The sequence below is a fragment of the Macrobrachium rosenbergii genome, chromosome 45, assembly GCF_040412425.1.
Source record: "Macrobrachium rosenbergii isolate ZJJX-2024 chromosome 45, ASM4041242v1, whole genome shotgun sequence".
NCBI classification, from domain to species: domain Eukaryota; kingdom Metazoa; phylum Arthropoda; class Malacostraca; order Decapoda; family Palaemonidae; genus Macrobrachium; species Macrobrachium rosenbergii.
The window spans coordinates 19,116,979-19,137,706 of NC_089785.1; the positions used below are offsets into that span (position 1 = coordinate 19,116,979).

The 20,728-nt window shown below is 36.5% G+C and overlaps 1 protein-coding gene across 4 annotated transcripts in view; it reads left to right on the forward strand.

Moving 5' to 3' along the window:
• Positions 1-6,191: 6,191 nt before the first annotated feature.
• Positions 6,192-20,728, forward strand: part of LOC136829745 (monocarboxylate transporter 10-like) — a 99,585-nt gene continuing 85,048 nt past the window's right edge. For all 4 annotated transcript variants that reach the window (XM_067088574.1, XM_067088571.1, XM_067088572.1 and 1 more), the window contains exons 1-2: positions 6,192-6,296; positions 10,530-11,300. In XM_067088574.1, coding sequence (XP_066944675.1) covers positions 10,898-11,300 — 403 coding nt within the window. In that variant the 5' untranslated portion in view covers positions 6,192-6,296; positions 10,530-10,897. The remainder of the gene's footprint in view (positions 6,297-10,529; positions 11,301-20,728) is intronic.

The window sequence follows — 20,728 nt, forward strand, 5'->3', positions numbered from 1 at the left end:
CTTCCACATATATTATTGCTTACTATGTTTTATGCATCATGCCCTCCTTTGAACATTATGGTAAGGGAAGGCCTTGGTTAGTCATATATTGCTATGATTTTAATCCTAATGGCATATACAGTATACCATTTAGCTTGATTTAGAGGCATTATACTTGGCAGTCATCATAATTTCAAGCAGTTATTGCTTGGAGTTAATGGCTTCTTATTTTCACTGGTATACAAAGAACTATGTAAATGCGAAGCTTATAGTGCAGACCAACCATTGAGTAAGATTTCTGAGACTTCATAGTATTGGCTAAGGATTTGTTCATAAAAGAGGGACGAATATTGGAAGAGGAATGAAAACTGAAATAGGAAAATTAATTTGTATGTTGTGGGTGAAAATGTAAGATGAAATTTTTAACTTTTAAGAAGGGGGGGAATTTTGAACAGAACAAATTTAGTAAAGGATGAAAACTGCAGGAAGAATATCTTTCAAAGTGATGGATAAAAATTAGAAGAGGAAGATTTGAAAGTTGTACAAACGAGGGAAGTGGCTAGAGATGTGGAAGAAATACCGATATGGACTCTGGTAAAAAACGTGATCTTATGACGTGTACAGTAGCAAGTTGTCATTGAAAGATGTCCCTTTATTGCTCACCCCTTTTTAATTGTAGATATGTTTTTAATGCAGAGTGAATTATTTCAAGTATGAAGCTAAAACATTTAAATTAGACTACTTTGGTGAAGTGTTAACCCTTTTCATCACTTGCGGTGGAGTGACTCAGCTTTCAAAATGTAACCCAGAGGCACTTGCGTTTTTAGCCTCAGTGTTATTGTTTTTCTTTTTGTGAATATACCACAATGAAGTACAAGTTTTCTGCTTTTAAAGTGCCAACAAAACTGGTATAATAGCAAGAAAAATATACAGCCATTGTACAAAGGAAAATATCACATATTACAACTCTGGTTCAGGGACGTACATGACTTGCAAGGACCCATTGAATGAAAAGGTTGACTAAAATATTTCACTTAGTTTACAGTGTCATTCGTTCAAGTTCCTGTTCCTTTTATTGTTGAAAATTCTTCTATTTTGGTGTTCTTGTTTCGGATCTTATTAATAAAGCACTCCATTTAACAATTGTAACCTAATTGTGTGTGTACTGAACATGATTATGTTGGTGATTACTTGGTAAATTCAGGATTGTACATCTTAGTGGCAACAAGAATTCCACATAGTGTCTAATGATTGCTTTGTTTTAGGTTACTAAACAGGAAGTGTGTATGCAGGGGACTGGTGACATATGCAGGTTGATCTTGACCTTTTCTGTTGTATGTGCATTAAGAATGGAGCCATGAATTATGTGCAAAATTATATAGAATACAAAAAAATGTAAGAGTACAAAAGAAAGTTACAGTGTATTTAGTTCAGTTTGTAGGCCTTCTGGTTAGCCCTGTGAGTTAAGAATGTCAACTCAGTGGTCTGGTTAACTGTTTAACGATACTGTAATAGTAAGCTTTTGGAAATATTTGCAGATGGCTTTTTAAACATACTGTATAACGTTCCCCGCATACAAACACGTAAAGATCAAAGGGTTTTTTGTTTTGGGTAGAAACTCTTGCATATACATTCTTTTTGAATATCTGAGTTATAATGTGTTATTTATTTTGCAAAGATGCTTGTAATGTGCCCAGGTAAAGTTACATCATACAGAAAGAAAGAAAAGCCTGAAAGGAGAAGAAGAAAAAGGAACTGAGTGAATAGCCTGTGGGTTGGGTCCCCGTATTAGGAGACTGTCTTTTTGTGTCTTTGGCTTTACGTGTTACGTCAAGTAGCATAGCCTCCGTCGTATTTTACAAGCCCATTATACTACATTCTGATTTTAGTATTTTCTTGTCAATGACGATGTAGCTTTTGCTTGTTTATTTTTTTCAACATTTTGATGTCCTGTCCTGCACCTAAGCTGCCTTTTCCTTCGAAATATGTGTACACTACTGTCGATGACAAACATGAAAGGAGCATGACCTGTGATGGAAATCATGTGCAATTTGGAAAGTAGCTGTTTGTCCATTTTCGGAATATGTTACGAGAAAATACATATTGATATTTTACTTGTATTTTATTTTGATTCCCTTTTTTTTGGAGGGCGATGTGCCGTCAGATCGTAGGGTGAAGTTTGAAATGCCATTTAGGCCCAAGCCTTTATGTAGGAAGTTGGATTTTTTATGAGTGGGATTCAAAAAGAGAGAAATTATCTTTTTCCAGTGGCCTGGAACATTTTTAAAAGATACACAGTACCTTCTGTTAGCAACTTTAATAGAATGTGAATGCAACCTTTCAGTTGTCTGTACTATTTGAAAACCTCTTATTTTACTTGTTAGACCCCTGGTCATATAAATGATGATTAGGTTTGTATACTGTATATGGATCTAGAAAATTAAATTTATATTTTTCTAGCTAAATATTGGGTATTTATAACATAACATTTGTAACCAGCATGCGTCCCTTTGGCCCCTAGCTGCAACCTTTTTCATTCTTTTTACTGTACCTCCATTCATATTATCTTTCTTCCATCTTGCTATCCACCCTCTCCTAACATTTATAGTGCAATTGTGAAGTTTTCCTTCTGTTACATCTTTCAAACCTACGTAACTCTCAGTTTCCTTTCGACCTCATAGGTAGGCCTACCAGTGCTTGGCCTTTGGCCTAAACTCATATTCCACTCCATTCCGTTCCCAGAAGTCTCCAGAGATGACCTCCACAAAAAGTTTCCAGCTTCAATTACCCAGGAGGCAGGAGCCTGTTCAGGCCCCAGTAAAGGACCTTGCGGTATTCTTGCATCCGAGTTATTTCCAGTTGAAACTGGTATGGTATGTTTTGCCTCCGTCAGTTGTGATGATTATGGTGAAGTGTTAATGAGATAGTGTTGGTAACATTTGATTTATAAACTATGTATCCCATAGGGGGGAAATAGTGTCGCCAGTACACGTCACGTGGTGCACTGTAGGCATTACTCAAAGGGGGTTTGAGCTAGTGGCTTCAGTGTGTAGGCATTACTCAAGGTTCTTTCGCGGCGTCCCTTCAACCCCTAGCTGTAACCCCTTTCATTCCTTTTACTGTGTCTCCGTTCCTATTCCCTTCCATCTTACTTTCCACCCTCTCCTAAAAATTACACCTTTCTACTCCTAGTTTCCCTTTAAGCGCTGAATGACCTCAAAGGTCCCAACGCTTGGCCATTGGCCTAAACTCTATATTCCATTCCCACATAAGTTATGTAAATCCTTTTTCTAAAGAGTAATAACTCTTTGTATCCATATATTCGAAACAAAATCTTTGTTCCAGCCCTGTGAGAGTTGTACTGTGTATTACTTGGCGGGGTTGTTGAACTACCAAGTGCAGTATCAGTACAGTAATACAACTCGCAACCACTAGCGGATCTAGGGGAGGGGGCCACCTGGGCACGTTGCCCCCCCATGAAAAATAATGACAAAATAATATTGGTGATTTAGATAATAACAAAAATGAGAAATATGAAAATGAAAAATACAAAATCTATTATAGAAATAATAAAATTTTGAGAGGAATATATATATATATATATATATATATATATATATATATATATATATATATATATACTGCATGTATATAATAATGATAATAAGAAAATTGGTGGCCCCACCAATGAAAATTTTCTGAATCCGCTAGTACTCGCAACAATCATATTTTCGTTTGAACGTAAAAGCAACAACAATTGTTATAGTTCTTCATAATGGTTATAATTATATCACACACTTTCTGTCATCTTTCAACATATTTCGCTTATGATAGCCTTGGATTCGTTCCAATTGATTCCTCCGGAATTATGCCGAGTTTACCTTTCTAAAATACCTGTGATATCAAGAAGCTGTGTAGCTATTCAGTACGTAAGACGCTAGTCTTCCCGTTGACATGTAGCTGCCCATATTGTTGTACAGGATTACAGTGAGTATCTATTTTTTTTATCTTCTCTTGTTTCTTGTTTTGTTGCGCAACAGTCACCAATTTCATGCTAGCAATACAATAGAAGAGGAAGAGAGTTCAAATCTACACGCGAACTGTTTACAGTTGCTGGAGTGTAAGTTTCAAGCCTGCCCAGGCAAACGGATGAGGTATTTCAGAGTTAACTACAATAAGAACAAGGGGCAAGGTTCGTACCTGTTGAAACAAAAGAATGAGGTGCAGGTTTCCCTCATTGTATAAAGGTGAGGTCCAAGTCCCATAGCTCGAATAAGTATAGAGACTCGAGATTGTTCTCACCTTTTCATGGGTAAATTTCCTTTGACATCAACTATCCTGTTGGTTGAAGTCTGAGAGCCAGTGAAAATATTTGGGAGATAAGAACTGAAAATGGTCAATTTACTCGTAGTCAGGCGATAAAAGGAAGTTTTATTTGATTTACAGTCCAAATGGTTAAAGGATGGAATCAGAATTTCGCTCTTACTGATGGTAGCCTACACTACCAAGATACCTGTATAAGGGTTTGTTCAGGAATCTGAACCAAAAAACTGAAGAACCTATTGTATTAAACTAGAAAATGACCTCTTTAGTCCAAGATTTTATGATGGTGATTAGGCAATGTTTCATTTATTTACTTGGGAGTTTTGTACTTTCTTAACTGTTATGAAGGATATTGTGAGGTCAACGTTTCATTTTTATGTTAATGCACATGAAATGACGTTCAGTTTTGGTTTTAGGGAAATAAACATGAAAAAAGTACGCTTGATGCGAGCAATGAATGTTCCAGTGAGAACACTTAAAAGAGGTTAACCAAAATTGTTCTCATATGGTACTAATTCCTAAATAGGCTTGCAGTTCTGTTGAAAGAAGAGGGATAAGGAAAAAGAGCCATGAACCCGATGTTGGTAATTAATGCCTCTGTTAGAACCACTCTTTATATAATGTTCAAGACTTTTCTGTAACAGCTCTGAATATCGCATCTACTGCAGTTTGGGAATCTGGTCATAAAGACGCCTCACTTACTTTATGAAAAAAATGGGCTCTTCGAAATTGGCTTAACCAAAGCCTAATGTTATTTAATTTCCAGGCACTAGTCCATGATGGCACGAAGTTCAGACTTCTTAATGTAATCCATCACCTTTAGCCACCCCCAAGTGGTAAGCCTCCTATCATATCCATCAGTTTTGACATTTACATCGCATCCATTTCGGCTTAAAATGTCATCCATTTACATCTCAGTTATTTATGACAGATTTCCAACATCATACTTTATTATATATTGTAGGTTTACTTAGATGGGAGTAATAAAAAAAGAAGTATAGACATCTCGGAGTCGGAAAGCACCGCACTTCCGCGTTAGCTGCTTTGATGAGGTGAAGCTCCACTTCCGCCATGATTGACAGTACCACCGGAAATAATTGCGTTATGTAAATACTGAAAAAAATTAAGCATAAATTAATTATCAATCAGAAGTTGCTGACATTGTAAAGATAAATCATTTCTTATCACTCATCCTACTGTTAAGAGGCAATTTTCTTCAAAAATATTATAAGAGCTTTTAAAGAAAAACAAAGATACCTTTCTTATCATCAGGACTTCATAGACATAAGTAGGGTGAAACATGCTATTTTGTGTCCTGATTTGAAGGACAGCACACCGAGACGTTTGATGTCATACAAGTCTCTCTCTCTCTCTCTCTCTCTCTCTCTCTCTCTCTCTCTCTCTCTCTCTCTCTCTCTCTCTCTCTCTCTCTCTCTCTCATTCAGTTAATCACAGGCACTGTATGCATCGTTTTATGAATAAATAAGTATTCTGATCAATTATTTGTGTCTGATTTGAAGGATAGCACACCGAGACGTTTGCTGTCATGAAAGTCTCTCTCTCTCTCTCTCTCTCTCTGTCAATCAAAGGTACGCTTTATGCATCCTTTTATAAATATACTCATTGTCGGACTGTCCTAGTCGAGGAAAAGAAAAAGAATCGGCTTAAAGAAGTGTTACATAAACACGGTGCGATGACTAATCTTGGAACCATGTGTTCATGTCATTCTTTTCAAGTCAATTCGTTTTTACAACAGCCCGGACTCCTACTCTTCAAAGTAGTTTACAAGGTCAATCGAGGATTCCTTGCCATTCGCCTCTTTCCAAGATGGCTACCTTACCCCCTCCTGGGTAGCCTATTCACGTTTTAGTATACATCAGTCGATCGCAGTGCAGACGACACTCCAGGTCAACTCGGATTTGTTTACAGTTTTAAGGCAGAAGTTGTAGTATGTGGTCGTGCGCTTGCGTTGTCGGGTCGCTCGCACGTCTCGGGTAAGGGTTTATTTGTATCTGTCAGACATGGGTTAAGTAATTTCACTCCTGTATTGTGTCTGGAAACCCCAAAGTATTGCGTCGGCATCGATTATTTCACGCGGAAAGAGAAATATGTCGGCCTGGTTGTTTGAACCCTGCATAAAAAAAAAACAGACTGATGTGTATTCACCTCTGCGATTTTCGCGAAATTGGTACGACGTATGTTGGTGGCGTTTAGGGTATTTCAAGCATATTTTTACTATGATATATATTTATTTCGGTCGTTCTGCGTTATGATCACTGCTCGTAATCGTTTCAAATTTTCGTTGATGTGCGTGGCCTAACAGCATGCGAAGGTCGCGGGTTAACGGAAATTCGATGTTAACCTACGGTACAGAAACGACAGATTTAGCTCTGTGTCATATTTCAAACTTGAACCGAGAATGTTTATGATTATTTATGATTTTGCTCAGTGGAGTTGCAATTTAATTACCTCTAGATCATGGTGTGATTTAGTTTAGTCATGAGGACGCATTACCGGCTCAGGAATACTAGACTGAGGCTAATTTACAATTGCGAGTTAAACCGGGATGAGTTGGCCACCTTCTATAAGGTTGCAGAATTTCTACTCTTTTAATAGATTTTGGTGTGATATACAGGAGTCCAGCTTGATTTGTGAGATTCTTCATTGCAGTTAGTAGTGTAAGGCATAAAAGCATACAGAGCCAGGCAGAATATACATTATATATAGTATATATATATATATATATATATATATATATATATATATATATATATATATATATATATATATATATAATGCCTTCTTTAACTTTATAACTTTTTCAATATGTGCTATATCCTATTTTTTTACAATTTTTCTTGTCCACTTAGTATAATGGATTTCAGCATACTAAATTTTGTGCTTATCTTTTGTTTTAATTATTACAATATGCTTTTTTTTAGATGGTAATTCTACAGGAAACTTTCGCGGGGGGCCACATTAGTACCAGCCCCCTGGGGATGAACGTAAAACGTGAACATAAATTTAAATCCTCTCATCTGTGCTGCATTTTATACATCCTTTTCTATAGTGTTCAGTAAAAAAATTCTCTTGAGTGATATCTCTGTCTGGAGTTCTTCTGCAGAATTACCTTTTATAAGTATGTTTTGTCCTCAATTGAATATAAAACTTTTTGAAATGAATTAGAAAAAAAGTTAGCCATTTTATTTATTTCACAAGAATTTAGATTTCTTAAGTATTAAAATATATTTCTGAAAGTATTTATATTTTGATTATTGTGATTGAACATCATCACTTTATTTGTTTTTTTATGTACAGTGCAGATGGACTTTGTCACATCATCCTGGAAAATGTCTGATTGTTGTTAGATTAAATGTTAAGGAATTTAAACACATTGTGGTTAATGGTTGCATGCTAAATAGGCCTATCTCATGTACAAGTAATCTTGTATTGTCAAAGGCAGAGTACAGGCGTAGGTTAGGTCGTTATTTGTAGGAAAATTGTCTGCTAGAAACTAGTGACCAGAAAACAATGATTTTCATTGATGTTAATCTGTTTATTAGATAATGTACATGAAGAAAAATTCATTATATTGATTTTTTTACATTAAGTGTATTTTAATTGTTTAAGGGTCAGTCATGATTATAAAAATACGGTACAGTGCAGCAAAAAGAGGTCTGATCCATGTGTGTTCTAATCACTGTAGTTAGTAGCTGTTTATGGAAGGTTATAGGAGTTTAAATATCCTAGAAGAAGGCAAGGAACACGGAAAAATGTCAATCCTGTGCCATCTTTGCGTGTCCTCAACGATGACATAAGTACTGTATGTTTGCCAGACGATGGCTTAGTTTATGTGACGGTGCAACTTAATCCTTATGTTGCTGGGTTCCAACCAATGTCAGTACAGTATTTTTCAGCTGATATTTTGACAATAGTGTTTGTGGAGTTGCTCTTGGTTCTGAAAGTGTATTGTTCAAGTTATGAGTTTTGTTGGTTTAGTGGAGGATTCCACCGAAAATTTGATGGCTGGGATGTTTATTAACTTATATACTGTAAATCCTAAGAGTGGTATGTTAGGTTTGGTCAGAATATTTTGCAAAATTACATGTAAAATATTCTGTTCAGTATTAGTGAACATACATTGCCAAAAGAAAGTGAACTTGCCTTGCAAACTTCAACATCTACAGGAGGGAAAAAACTGCAAAGAAAAGGAGTAGAAAAAATATACAGTTGATGCTTAGTTTATGTTGCAAAAGGTTTACAAAGTAAAGAAAATACAAATGAATGTCTTAAAGTTGTAAAGTAAACTCAGTACTCTACTTCTTGGAATATAACCTGTTACCTTTAATAAAAATCTCTTTTAAGTCTTCTCTCGTGCATCTTCCCTTTTGCATCAGTAAGCTGTGCTTTATTAGAATCTATATGTTCTGACTTTTCGTAGGCGTACTCACAAGTTAAAAAGAAATTGTTATATACAACATGTACTAATCGTAGTCAGTACTGTATATCTGTTTCTTTGCAGTTGCTGTATCATAACATAGAAGTCTGTACTTTTTAGTTTAATTTTTGAGACAAGTTTTAGGATAAAAGGGCTGTAGCATAGGTATAGGTAATAATATAACACTAATTTTGCTCTACAAAACCAAGAAGTTGAGCTGTGGGTACTTTGTCATATTTTAATAAGATTTTGGAAAAGTTACAGCTGAAACCTTTTGGGACCCAAGTTTTCTGATATATGTAAGAGGACTCTTTCACTATGAAACATGATCTCTTCTGCATTTCTTAACTTTAAGAAGAGATTGTAATAGGAAAATCAGAGGTGTTGAGGGGATTGTGATGTTTGCTGCAAATCTGCAGAGCTTTTGAGAGAACTGAGAGAGAACCTGAAAAGTACTATGTCTGACAGACTCATTTGAATTGTAGGGGATGTAGATTATGGCATATCTAGTGGGTTTGTCATGCTGTTTATTAGACTGTACTCTTTAGAGGAATAAGAGAGAACCTAAAAAATACATAATACATAGACACAGTCTTGAATGAGTTGAACTGTAACTATTTTAATGCATACATCATAATAAGCTCTCTTGAATGTCAGTGGGTACACTGTCAGTATCAGGGGCATGAAAGTGTTAAGGTCAGTTCAAAAGGGTGATGTGATCTCTTTTGGCCTGTAATACATTAAGATGATAATTAGTACATTGACAGAATCGTTTTATATTCTTATCATTAATGTATATATTTAGTCCTGTATTGTAGCACAAAGTATACTTCAGTTCATTCTTAAAGCTCAATAAACAAACAGTATTGTACAAACTGATTAGTTTAGTTTTAACAAGACAATCCAGTGGCATTTGTTGACTCATGAGGGTCACTTGAAAGGTTCATTCTTTAACTCATTTAGATCGTAATGACTTCATTTGTAGTCATGCAGATGTCTGCCCAGTAGAATCTGATGACTGCAAATGCCATCATGCATTGAAAATTTATGTCAAAGTTCAAGTCATCATTTTGGCTTGGTAATTTTGTTGTTTTCCATTTTTGAACCTACAGTACTGCAGTAAAGTAACCTATGTAAGTTTTCATCTTCAAGATGGCACAGTAACCTTATTAAAATCCTGAAAAATGAGTTAGCGTCTATCGGTTAAAAGAAAAATATTGGTCTGCCCATGAGTGGTCAGAGTGTGCTTTCCTCCTGAAAAATTTTAGAACCCCCAGAATCCAAAAGGGTTAATGATGATGGTTGAAAATAGGAGTACTACAGTAAAGTTAAAGAAGTTGGACCTTTAGGGAAGATATAAAAAATAAGGGTTGGAAGACTGTGCAGCTGAGGGTTTTACAATACATTACTGAATAGTATCTGAAAGTGGTGGATGTTTTAGATTAAGCCATCGTTGTGCTAGCACAGGCCCTCGTCTGAAGGCTGGGCATGGCAAGGTGTCGAAAGTGTTTGTATGGTCAGACTTTGAATGGGATAAGGGACCTGATGTGAACTTCTGGACTATTCCTAACAAACAGGTGGTAATCTGTATGCATGAAGTTTAGTACATCGAATGAAGATAGTGTTATCTCCACTGAGAGAGGATAAATTTAGAATGTGACTACTGTGTTACAGTATTATACCGCAGTGTTTTCATGAATAAAACAGTAAAATGGACGCACTTCAATGTTGCCATATTCAATTTTTGTTTAAACGGAGAGAAATTTAATAAATTTGCCTTTTTTTTCAGGTGATGTGGTAACTTCAGGACATTCCCTAGTTAAAAGGGAAAGCAGACACGTGGGTATTTGTACGCAGTTAAAGTGAACATTTTTATTGACTTTGAAATCTTTTGTTTCTTGTTACCTAAAGAAAATCACCAAAATTCTGTAGATTGAATACAGAGACTGTGTATGCCCGTTTCAAGTTAAAACTGTTGTAGTGTTCATACAATATTGTATCTATGTACTACTGTTATACAACAGCTACTTGGTGGACTTATTTAAAAGCAAGATAATTTTTGGATGCGCCATTGAATGCCGATGAACCCAGTGAAGAATGATCTAACGTAAACATTATCATTTTGTTACGGGACATTGAACATTTTGCGAATTGACAATGGTGGTTACTGATGAGAATGATCAACCTCTGGTTGAGGAGGGCGCTCATGCCATTGTGACGCCGTCGAAAAGCACTCCTCCCCCTGAGTATGCACCGCCCGAGTACACAGAGCCCAGCCCCAATGCTGAAGCGTCAGCAGTAGAAAACGGGCACATCCAGATGATGGAGGCGGAGGAACCCACTCTGGCCGAGAAGGTGGCGATGCAAAACTATGACGTCCCCGCCCACGTGCTTGCGTTTGTGCCGCCTGACGGAGGGTGCCGCGCGTGGCTCGTCATGATTGCCTCTTTTGCATGTAACGGTATCATTTTTGGTACCATCAACTCGAGCGGCCTTCTCTTTGAGAAGCTTCTTGAGAAGCTGAAGGACGATGGCGTGGAGAACGCAGCTTTCAAGGCGTGTAAGTACAAGGAAAGGATTTCAGACTTTGGTTTTCTGTATCTTGATATATTCCTGTCTGTGTGCACATGAAAGTTTTCGTTAGCTATTATAATCTACATCATTGAGTGATGTACAGGAAAATGAGATGCTGCATCTGAAAGGTGAAGTTTCCTAACATATAAATATGAAAAAACTTGTGAATGATTTCAACATGCAATATTAGATGCAAATTTAGTTTTATACTGAGAATGATTTCCTCTCTACAGTTTACAAATTTACTGTACAACATTAAAAGGCCATTGATGTGTGTAGAAAGAGTAGACTCTGGAATTATATAATGTATATAATGGGATCTAGGAGTGGTGTACCCCATTGGAATTTTTTTTTTTTTTTTTTTTTTTTTTTTTTGCTTAGGAATGTAATTAGCAAACTTATAATTGTCTTATTGAACAGCAAGGATACATTGGGTTAGGCTGTGTAAGTTCCTGATTAGCAGTGTAGAATTTCCTTTTGCTAAGCTTAGGTTAGGAGCTATGTTAGTGTGGCCAGTCATAAAGCCAGGGAATTTAATTGTTTTTCCTAGATTTATTAGTTAATACTGCTGCAACCTTGAATTCAAATGATCTGTTTTATCAGCTCTGTGGTGGTATATTGTTGACTCACAGTGAGTTGCCTACGTTTTCTGCTCATTTCTTTTCCTCCTCTTTAGCTTTCAATCAATGACAAGTTTGACTCAAGTGACAAAAAGCAAAAAAAAATGAGTAAAAGTGACAACAAAAATGAGTAGGGAAATAGTAGTACTGTATTAGGCTTCTTCTTGAAAAATAGTACTGTATTAGGCGTCTTCCTGAAGGACCAGGGTTAAAGGAATCTAGGGAAAAACAGAGGACAGGAGGGAATTCCAACTCATGAATTAGGTTTTGAAGTTGCAAGTGGCATTGAATTGATGCTTTATTAAGAATACTGTAGAGGTTTCTCTTTGATGTCACTCCATTTTTAAGCTAATTCAGTTGTTGTATTACAATGAGTTCTTTGAACTAGTATTAGGCGTCTCTTACTGTAAAAATTAAAACAGTAGAGGAAGTGTTTTAATATGTAAACAAAGTGGGAATCGAGTTTTGTCTCTTGTTCCTTGAAAATTGGTGCTGTGATCTCTATTCGCTTAATTTATCTGGAATTTTTGTGGTGTAGCAGCAGTGATAGTATCACTTAAATAGGTTGTATTCCTTCATATATTCTCAGACTGAGATTTGATTAAGGCTATCAATTGTAAATTATTAATGTATTGATGAAGCTTTTTTTGTCAGTACTATTGAGTTTACAAACTGATGACACATTTATGATTAATGTATAATTCCTATCAGTACTCAGGAGCCTTTTTGTCATAAGGGAACACTCTGTAGAAACAAGGGTGTGCTAAGTAAAGGCATTTGTTAGGGCAACAAGACAAGTATATTAGATGGGCGTTTTATAAAGGCTGAGAATAACATAGACTTTTTAAGTGATTGATGATATTATATCATAACACAAGTCTTAGATTGAAGACAGGAGCAGATAGTCTATATCAGTAGAATTTTGAGAGAAATGTTGGTGCATACAAAGGGTTAGTACAGTCCTGCGTGTATAGTTCATTACAGTAGTGTTAGAACTTACCAGTGAGTAAAGAAGAGGACTTTTGATGGCTACTGTATACAAATGACCCGGTGTTATGGTCAGAATCAGAGGAAGAGATCTTACAGTTGAAAATCAGTGTAGGCAAACCCAAACTAGTGATGTTCTGAAAAGAAGGAAAAGGAAAAAATAAAGCTAGATGGGAGGTTGGCATTGTGGATACTACAAGGAAGTTATTAGGGGTGATTTCAGTGCATTGTATCAAATATAACAGATATTATCAGCCTATGATGAGGTAGAACATTTCTGTAACTTGGTGGCATGTTTTGTTATGGTAAGAAGATTTTGTTATGGTAAGAAGAAAGTGTAGGAACATTCAGGAGGAAACAGAAAGAAAATTTTTGGATTGCTAATAAAGCAGATCTTCCTGTCGGTAAACAGTGAAGAAATCCAGAACAAATGTATAAGGCGTTTAATTCTGTATGCATTGTCGACATGAGTCCTGGAAAAAATGAAAGAAAATGGGGGATATTGTTTAGAGTTCGACTCAGTGTCACGATTCATGGTTGGAGTGCATTAGAAAGATCATCAAATGAGGAATCCCTCAAAGATGTGGTGTGAAGATATTGAGTACTCAAGAACTGCGATGGCTTGAACATGTGATGAGAATCGGGAAGGAGCAGTCAGTCAGATGCACAGTCGGACTGGGAGTAGCGGGGCGAAACCCAGCGAGATTGCGAAGAAAGACTGCACGCGAAGAGATGAACTTGTTGGGAAATCGGGCGAAAAACCGACAAGTTTGAAGAGAAGACGCAGATTAGTATTTAAATAATCACATGTACGTAGAAACGTACAGTCATTCTCCCGCCTCGTCTTCAGGAGAAAGGCGAGATCGTTCAATAGAATTACCGAATGATTCAGTTGTGTGAGTCAACGTCGGATCTGTGAGAGAGAGAAAGAGAGAGAGAGAGAGGAGAACAGAACAGATTGAAACATCTGCCATCACTTCATCCACTTGACCGTCAAAGATACGCATTGATAAAGGCAAATAGATCACTTCTCCACGAGAGGACAGTTTGAGAAGGCCAACGTGCCTAGCCTAGGCTAAGTAAGGGCAGTGCCGAGCGCTGTAGATGACGCAGGTTTTCCTCGCTGTAATATTGTAGGATTTGTATCTGGTGGGGTACATTTAGGTTTGGAAGGAGTGGGAATAGCTTCGTATTAGAATTCTCTCTCTCTCTCTCTCTCTCTCTCTCTCTCTCTCTCTCTCTCTCTCTCTCTCTCTCTCTCTCTCTCTCTCTCTCTCTCTCTCTCTCTCTCTCGTCAAGAAGACAATGCTTTTATGTCGTAACTCGGCAATTCATTATTTCACTTTCCTCCACAAATATAACTGTAAATTCTCTTTCATTATATATATATATATATATATATATATATATATATATATATATATATATATATATATATATATATATATATATATTATCCATGTTAGCCCATGACAAAGCAACTATTACTTGTTCTGCAACTTTCGTAGATAAAGAATTACGAAGGTACTTGTGCCTGTTGTGTAATAGTTATGTGATCAGTTTCAGGACAGAGCTTAGAAAGAGGATCTTCTACAAATCTTCAGGTTATTATTATATTATTATTATTATTATTATTATTATTATTATTGGTGAAGAAATGCACAGTGGTGTAAATGTAAAACTTCGTTTGTGTATATATTTCTAATATATATTTATATTTACACCACTGTAGGTTTCTTTACCATTTTAGTGACTCATGCTATTATTATTATTATTATTATTATTATTAAATGGAGCAAAATTCACAGTCGTTTGTTAAAAAGTTGCTGGGAAAGCTTATCGATTTTTTAAACATCCCTAACGAGTTTTAATTATATTATACTTTTGTTCACTATGTCATCCCAGGCGGAATTGTGCAACTGAGTATGCCTGATGTCATCCCAGGCGGAATTGTGCAACGGAGCATGCCTGATGGGGCTGGCATCTAATGCCCTTTTGTAGCCCAGGGCCGAGGAAAACAAGGAAAATAAAACGGCCTCTTAAATGAAGGAAGGTTATGTAAATCGCATAAAAAAAAACAGAAGTGAGGAGAGCTTTCCGAAGCTTGGGTGTGTACATAGGTGTTAATAAGCAACCGTGAAAATAACCCACCAAAAAACAACAGTTTTGTTTAGCAACCCAAATCTTGAAACCTCTCGGTCATAATCACAGATTTTAGGAATTGGAGATAAATACAGTATTACTTTCACGGTCGCATTCACCGTAAGCTCACCCCTCCCCCCCCTCCTCCCTGGCCCCATATGCTCACCCCACCCCTCCCTGGCCCCATATGCTCACCCCACCCTCCCTTGCCCCATATGCGCACCCCACCCCGCCACCTCGAACAGCAAAGATAAACATTATCAGGGCCAAGATACGAAGGTGTTTACGCTGCTTCTTTTGACAATTCGCCAAGATAAAAAAGGGCAAGATAAGATTATTAGACGTGCTTATTGGAGTCCGTGATACGCTTTGAAAAAGTACAGAATTGTTTTTATCTTATCGTAGAGTGTTGATCAGTCAAAAATGACAAGGTCATAGAGTTTTAGGTTGAATTTTGCTTTTACTAAATCTCATTGACTTTGCTAATGAGTTTTACTACACGAACGGCAAGTGTGTGATTGGTTGGTATTAAGGCAATCAATCATAGGTAGTATTGGAGGAAGAAACTTTGTAGAGTCAGCGGTTTGTAAGTCTTGGGAACTCTTAGCTTTTAGGCAATGAGTCTCACGTATTCCTGGCATTAGGGCAGTAAGTCTCAAAGATGTAATGATCTGGTAATAGATGTTTCACAGACTCCCAGTTTTTTTTTAAGTCTCAGTGTATTGTAGACTCTTATCATACGAATTAACTTTGTAAGCTCTTAGCATTTGTTGAATGAGCTTTTACTTTTTTTAAAGTAAGAGGCTCAAGTAGTTTTTTATGTTTTGACTGAAAGGGACCTGTCAGCTCTGCTGTCTCCTCTATGGAATGGTTGAATGTGGTAATGTATGCATATACATGTAGTTTGTATGTGTGGTGTATTGTAGGCATTGCTGAAAGCTGTTGGCAGCGTCCCCTCGACCCCTTTTACTTTACCTCCACTCTCACTTCCTTTCTTCAATCTTGCTGTCCAACCCTTCTAATTATTCCCCCTCAGTGCGACTATTGGCTTTCTCCAGGTTCCACATTTAGATCTTTGTGCTTCATCCCCATTACTTTCTTGATCTTTATCTTGCTGTTCAACCTCTCCAACTCCCTCCTTTCACTTTCTTAATAGCTGAATGACCGAAAGTGCCCTAGTGCTTGCCTGAATTTCATTAAAATCAAATCGACCTCTCAGTGAAGAGCAGATACTTCCGGTAACCCTGTGGGAGTCTAGAATAACATTCTCTTACTAGAATCTGAGCTCCAGGCGGTACCTAACGTCTCAAGCGCCGGTACGTATCGTTTCGACCCTCTTATATGTTAATAGATTCGACGTTGTTACAGATCCTTAACAGGGGAGTGCAGAGCAAGACCGTGCAATTGCAGAAATACTTGAATACCTGTGATGATAATTACTCACGTCCTGAAAAATTCTGACAATTTTAATGTACCTCCGTTCATATTCTCTTTCTTCCGTCTTGCTTTCCACCCTGTCCTAACAGTTGATTCATAGTGCAACTGCGAGGTTTTCCTCCTGTTACACCTTTCAGACCTTTTTACTCTCAATTTCCGTTTCAACGATGAGTGGCGTCATAGGTCCCAGCGATTGGGCTTGAGCATAAATCACAGAGTATTCTATTCTGATCTAACACGTCGAATGTGTTTGACTTTTACGAATATATTATTAACCATCAGCATTAAATAAAATTGCAAAATCATTCTGTAAAACACACACACACACACACACACACACACACACACACATATATATATATATATATTTTTTTATATAGTTTATAGTTTTGCGTTAAGTTCTTTGTACGGATTCAAACACGCGTCACTGGTTTCGAACCGAAACGTCACCCATAATGCAATAAGACGCTCCGTAGATTCTCGTAGATGGACGGATAGGTATTGCGTCATGTTCTGAACAGGTTTATCACGTGTTACGTGAATCCTGGTGGTGGTGGGGGGGGAGGGGGATGAATGTTAGGTTACGTAATACGTCCATATGCACGAGATAGGATTTCGCTTTTGATATTGATAGGCGATATTGAATCCCTCATTTGTTACGCAATACGCTTTTGCGGGAGTGAGTTTCTCTCTCTCTCTCTCTCTCTATAGAGAGAGGGAGAGAGAATTTCGTCTGTAAAGCGTATAACACACACACACACACACACACACACACACACACACACACACACACATATATATATATATATATATATATATATATATATATATATATATATATATATATATAGGCTATGTGTTTGTGTTTTACAGACATGGTACAGGAGGGCATGAGGCCAGCAGCCTCACCCCAAAAGACTTACGGATAAATTAGGATAATTATTTGTATATATATTCTTTACGCTCTATATATTTTCAAAATTTAAAAGGCTGTTGGTGGTAAACATTTTTTGTCAACATATTTCTCGAGGCTTCGTAAATCAAATCATCATAACTACATTAGCAGTGGTATGAGGCGAGTTATGTCGTAAAGAACATTTTCAGTTGTAATGCTTTCAAATAACAAAGTTTATGATTCACTGCAGCCGAAGCGGTGTGAAGATTTACGTTCGAAATAGAACCTGCTGAGCCATCAGGAAAGACGGGTTCGCCACGCATGCTAGGGAAGATTTGTCACTCCCGGAAGAAGCCTGAATTTCAGCTGTCGTTCGCTGTTGCCTTTTTGTTTGTTTGTTTGTTTTCATTTCTCAGAGAATTACTTACGGATTGTTATGAAGTCTTAGCTGGCATTTTGATTAGAAGTTCAGGATCGTTGCTTTAGATGTTGGTGGTGTTCAGTCTGCTTTAATTTGTTTGTTTTCGCTGAAAAGTCTGTTAGAGCTTAAAAAGGCTTAGTCATGCTGATTTTTTTTTCTAATTAGTGTTTCTTCAGTAAGAAAAATAAGTAACGGATTAGTCAGGAAAGTTTGTGGTCAGTTTGATCCTTCGGAAAACAAAAACCAACCCCACAAATGTTAATGTTTATGTAGTATACGTTAGTTTGTTAATTTCTAAGACAAAACAGTTCCAAAAATAAATATGGCTACGAGATGGACTGTGACCACATGTAGCGTTTGTTGTCCTGATCCACTTCGGGAAAGTATAATTTTAGCAAAAACATTTGAAACACCGTCACATACAAACATTTTGAGCGAACATCTCCATAACGAAATTAGGATCACACGTAAGAGGCATCGCTGGACAGGCGTGAATTATCGCGTGGTAGTGAAATTGCATCTAAAAGATCTTGTCGATTTGAGAATAAAATCTTAAGAAGAAGAATATTAAAAATCAGATGGTAGGAAAGAGTGAAGATTATGCCAGGAGTGAAGTTACGAAAGTTCCACGTGTAGATGAGATAGTTATGTAGTTATGAAAGGCGCGTCCTTCACACACACACACACACACACAAGAAAGTAAGAGGGGGCAGGAGAAAAGAACATAGTGTTACCGGGGCCCCTGTGGACCCCAGAAGAAAGTTACAAGACCCAGATCCATTTGGATGAGAACTGAGACGGGGAGGTTGGAAGTCAAAACATAGGATTACACACACACATATACATATGTACTGTATATGTATTATAAATATATATGTATATAATATCGTAGAGCATGCGCTTGAGTGTGTGTGTGTGTGTGTGTGTGTGTGTATGTTTTCGTAGGCGCTCCTCAACTTCCCTGGACCAAAACCATTTACAAAACATCTGTCGTGCTTATGCAAAAACAAAAAACGCCACGGTCCAAGACTGTGGAGGAGAACTCCGTCGAAATCTGCGTTTTAGGCGAAAACCGGTGGGTCCTCTTTAAAAGGGACACCACCGGTTGTATGTACCCAATGCCGTGTTGGACTGGCTAGCTGGTTGGTTGGTTATCTTCGTCGCAAAATTTGGGAGGGTTGCCTTGCAGATGGCCTCTCTCTCTCTCTCTCTCTCTCTCTCTCTCTCTCTCTCTCTCTCTCTCTGATCCATTTAGTAAATTATTTTGACAAGAGTTTTAACAGTAATGATATGGATAATAATAATAATAATAATAATAAATTATTATTATTATTATTATTATTATTATTATTATCGACTTATTTAAAACTGGATTTCTAATAGTGATAATAATAATAATAATTTATTATTATTATTATCATCATCATTATTATTATCGGCTTCATTTAAAACTGGATTTCTAATAATAATAATAATAATAACGATAATGTATTATTAATTATTATTATTAATATAAATTTATATTATAGGCTTCATTTAAAACTGGATTTCTATATAAGTACTTGTATACAGCAGGCCTTACAGAGGTCGGATGCGAGCGGCAGTGGGCCACAACGAGTGCCGAGAGTTACTATTATTATCAGTATTAGAAGACACGAACATCAAATCGTAGTATTTAAACTCCGTAGACTTTTTGAGAAACGGAAGCTTGAAGCTTTTATTAATTTTTTTTGACGGATTTCCGGAAGGGTCTTGAAGGCAGACTATCGGGTGAATTTGTGGTCTTTCCTTCCCCCTTCCCCCTCCCCCTCCCCCTCCCTCTCCCTTTTTTAATTATGGTGGAGTGGTATACTGAGCCCTCACCTCTGTTATGTATTAATTAATTTTTTTTTTTTTTTACATTTCTCGTTCTTTTTCGTTCTTACCTGTAACCCACAATAGTCAACTGACAACAAGGTACAATAATTATTGCTTAGGCTTAGCGTTCTGTTCGTTGCCTGGCTCGCTGATCTGATGCGAGTTCTTAGGTTGAGAGAGAGAGAGAGAGAGAGAGATGACAGTCATATCAGCTGGTATGATGTTAATAGTACTATTAGTAGGTTAATTAAAAAAAAATATTTCTCAGGATTTTCTTGAAGTTAAAAGTATTGTTAAAAAAATGATAGCAAAGTAAGTATATATATATATATATATATATATATATATATATATATATATATATATATATATATATATACATACATACATACATACTGTACATATATATATATATATATATATATATATATATATATATATATATATATATATATATATATATAGAGAGAGAGAGAGAGAGAGAGAGAGAGAGAGAGAGATTATTTATTTAATAAATTTATTACGCCCAAAGACGTCAAACAAAGTTACATATTAGCAGTTACTTACAGTACATCAGAAATCAACAGAAAAATTACAGCATTAGAGAGAGAGAGAGAGAGAGAGAGAGAGAGAGAGAGAGAGAGAGAGAGAGAGAGATGACAGTCATATCAGCTGGTATGATGTTAATAGTACTATTAGTAGGTTAATTAAAAAAATATTTCTCAGGATTTTCTTGAAGTTAAAAGTATTGTTAAAAAAATTATAGCAAAAAGTAAGTATATATATATATATATATATATATATATATATATATATATAAATATATATATATATATATATATATATATATATATATATATATATATATATATATATATATATATATATATATATATAGAGAGAGAGATAGAGAGAGAGAGAGAGAGAGAGAGAGAGAGAGAGAGAGAGAGAGAGAGAGAGAGAGAAGATGAATTCAGGAATGGGTATAATAAAAGACAATCTCATGGGTTAATAAACACAGAGAGAGAGAGAGAGAGAGAGAGAGAGAGAGAGAG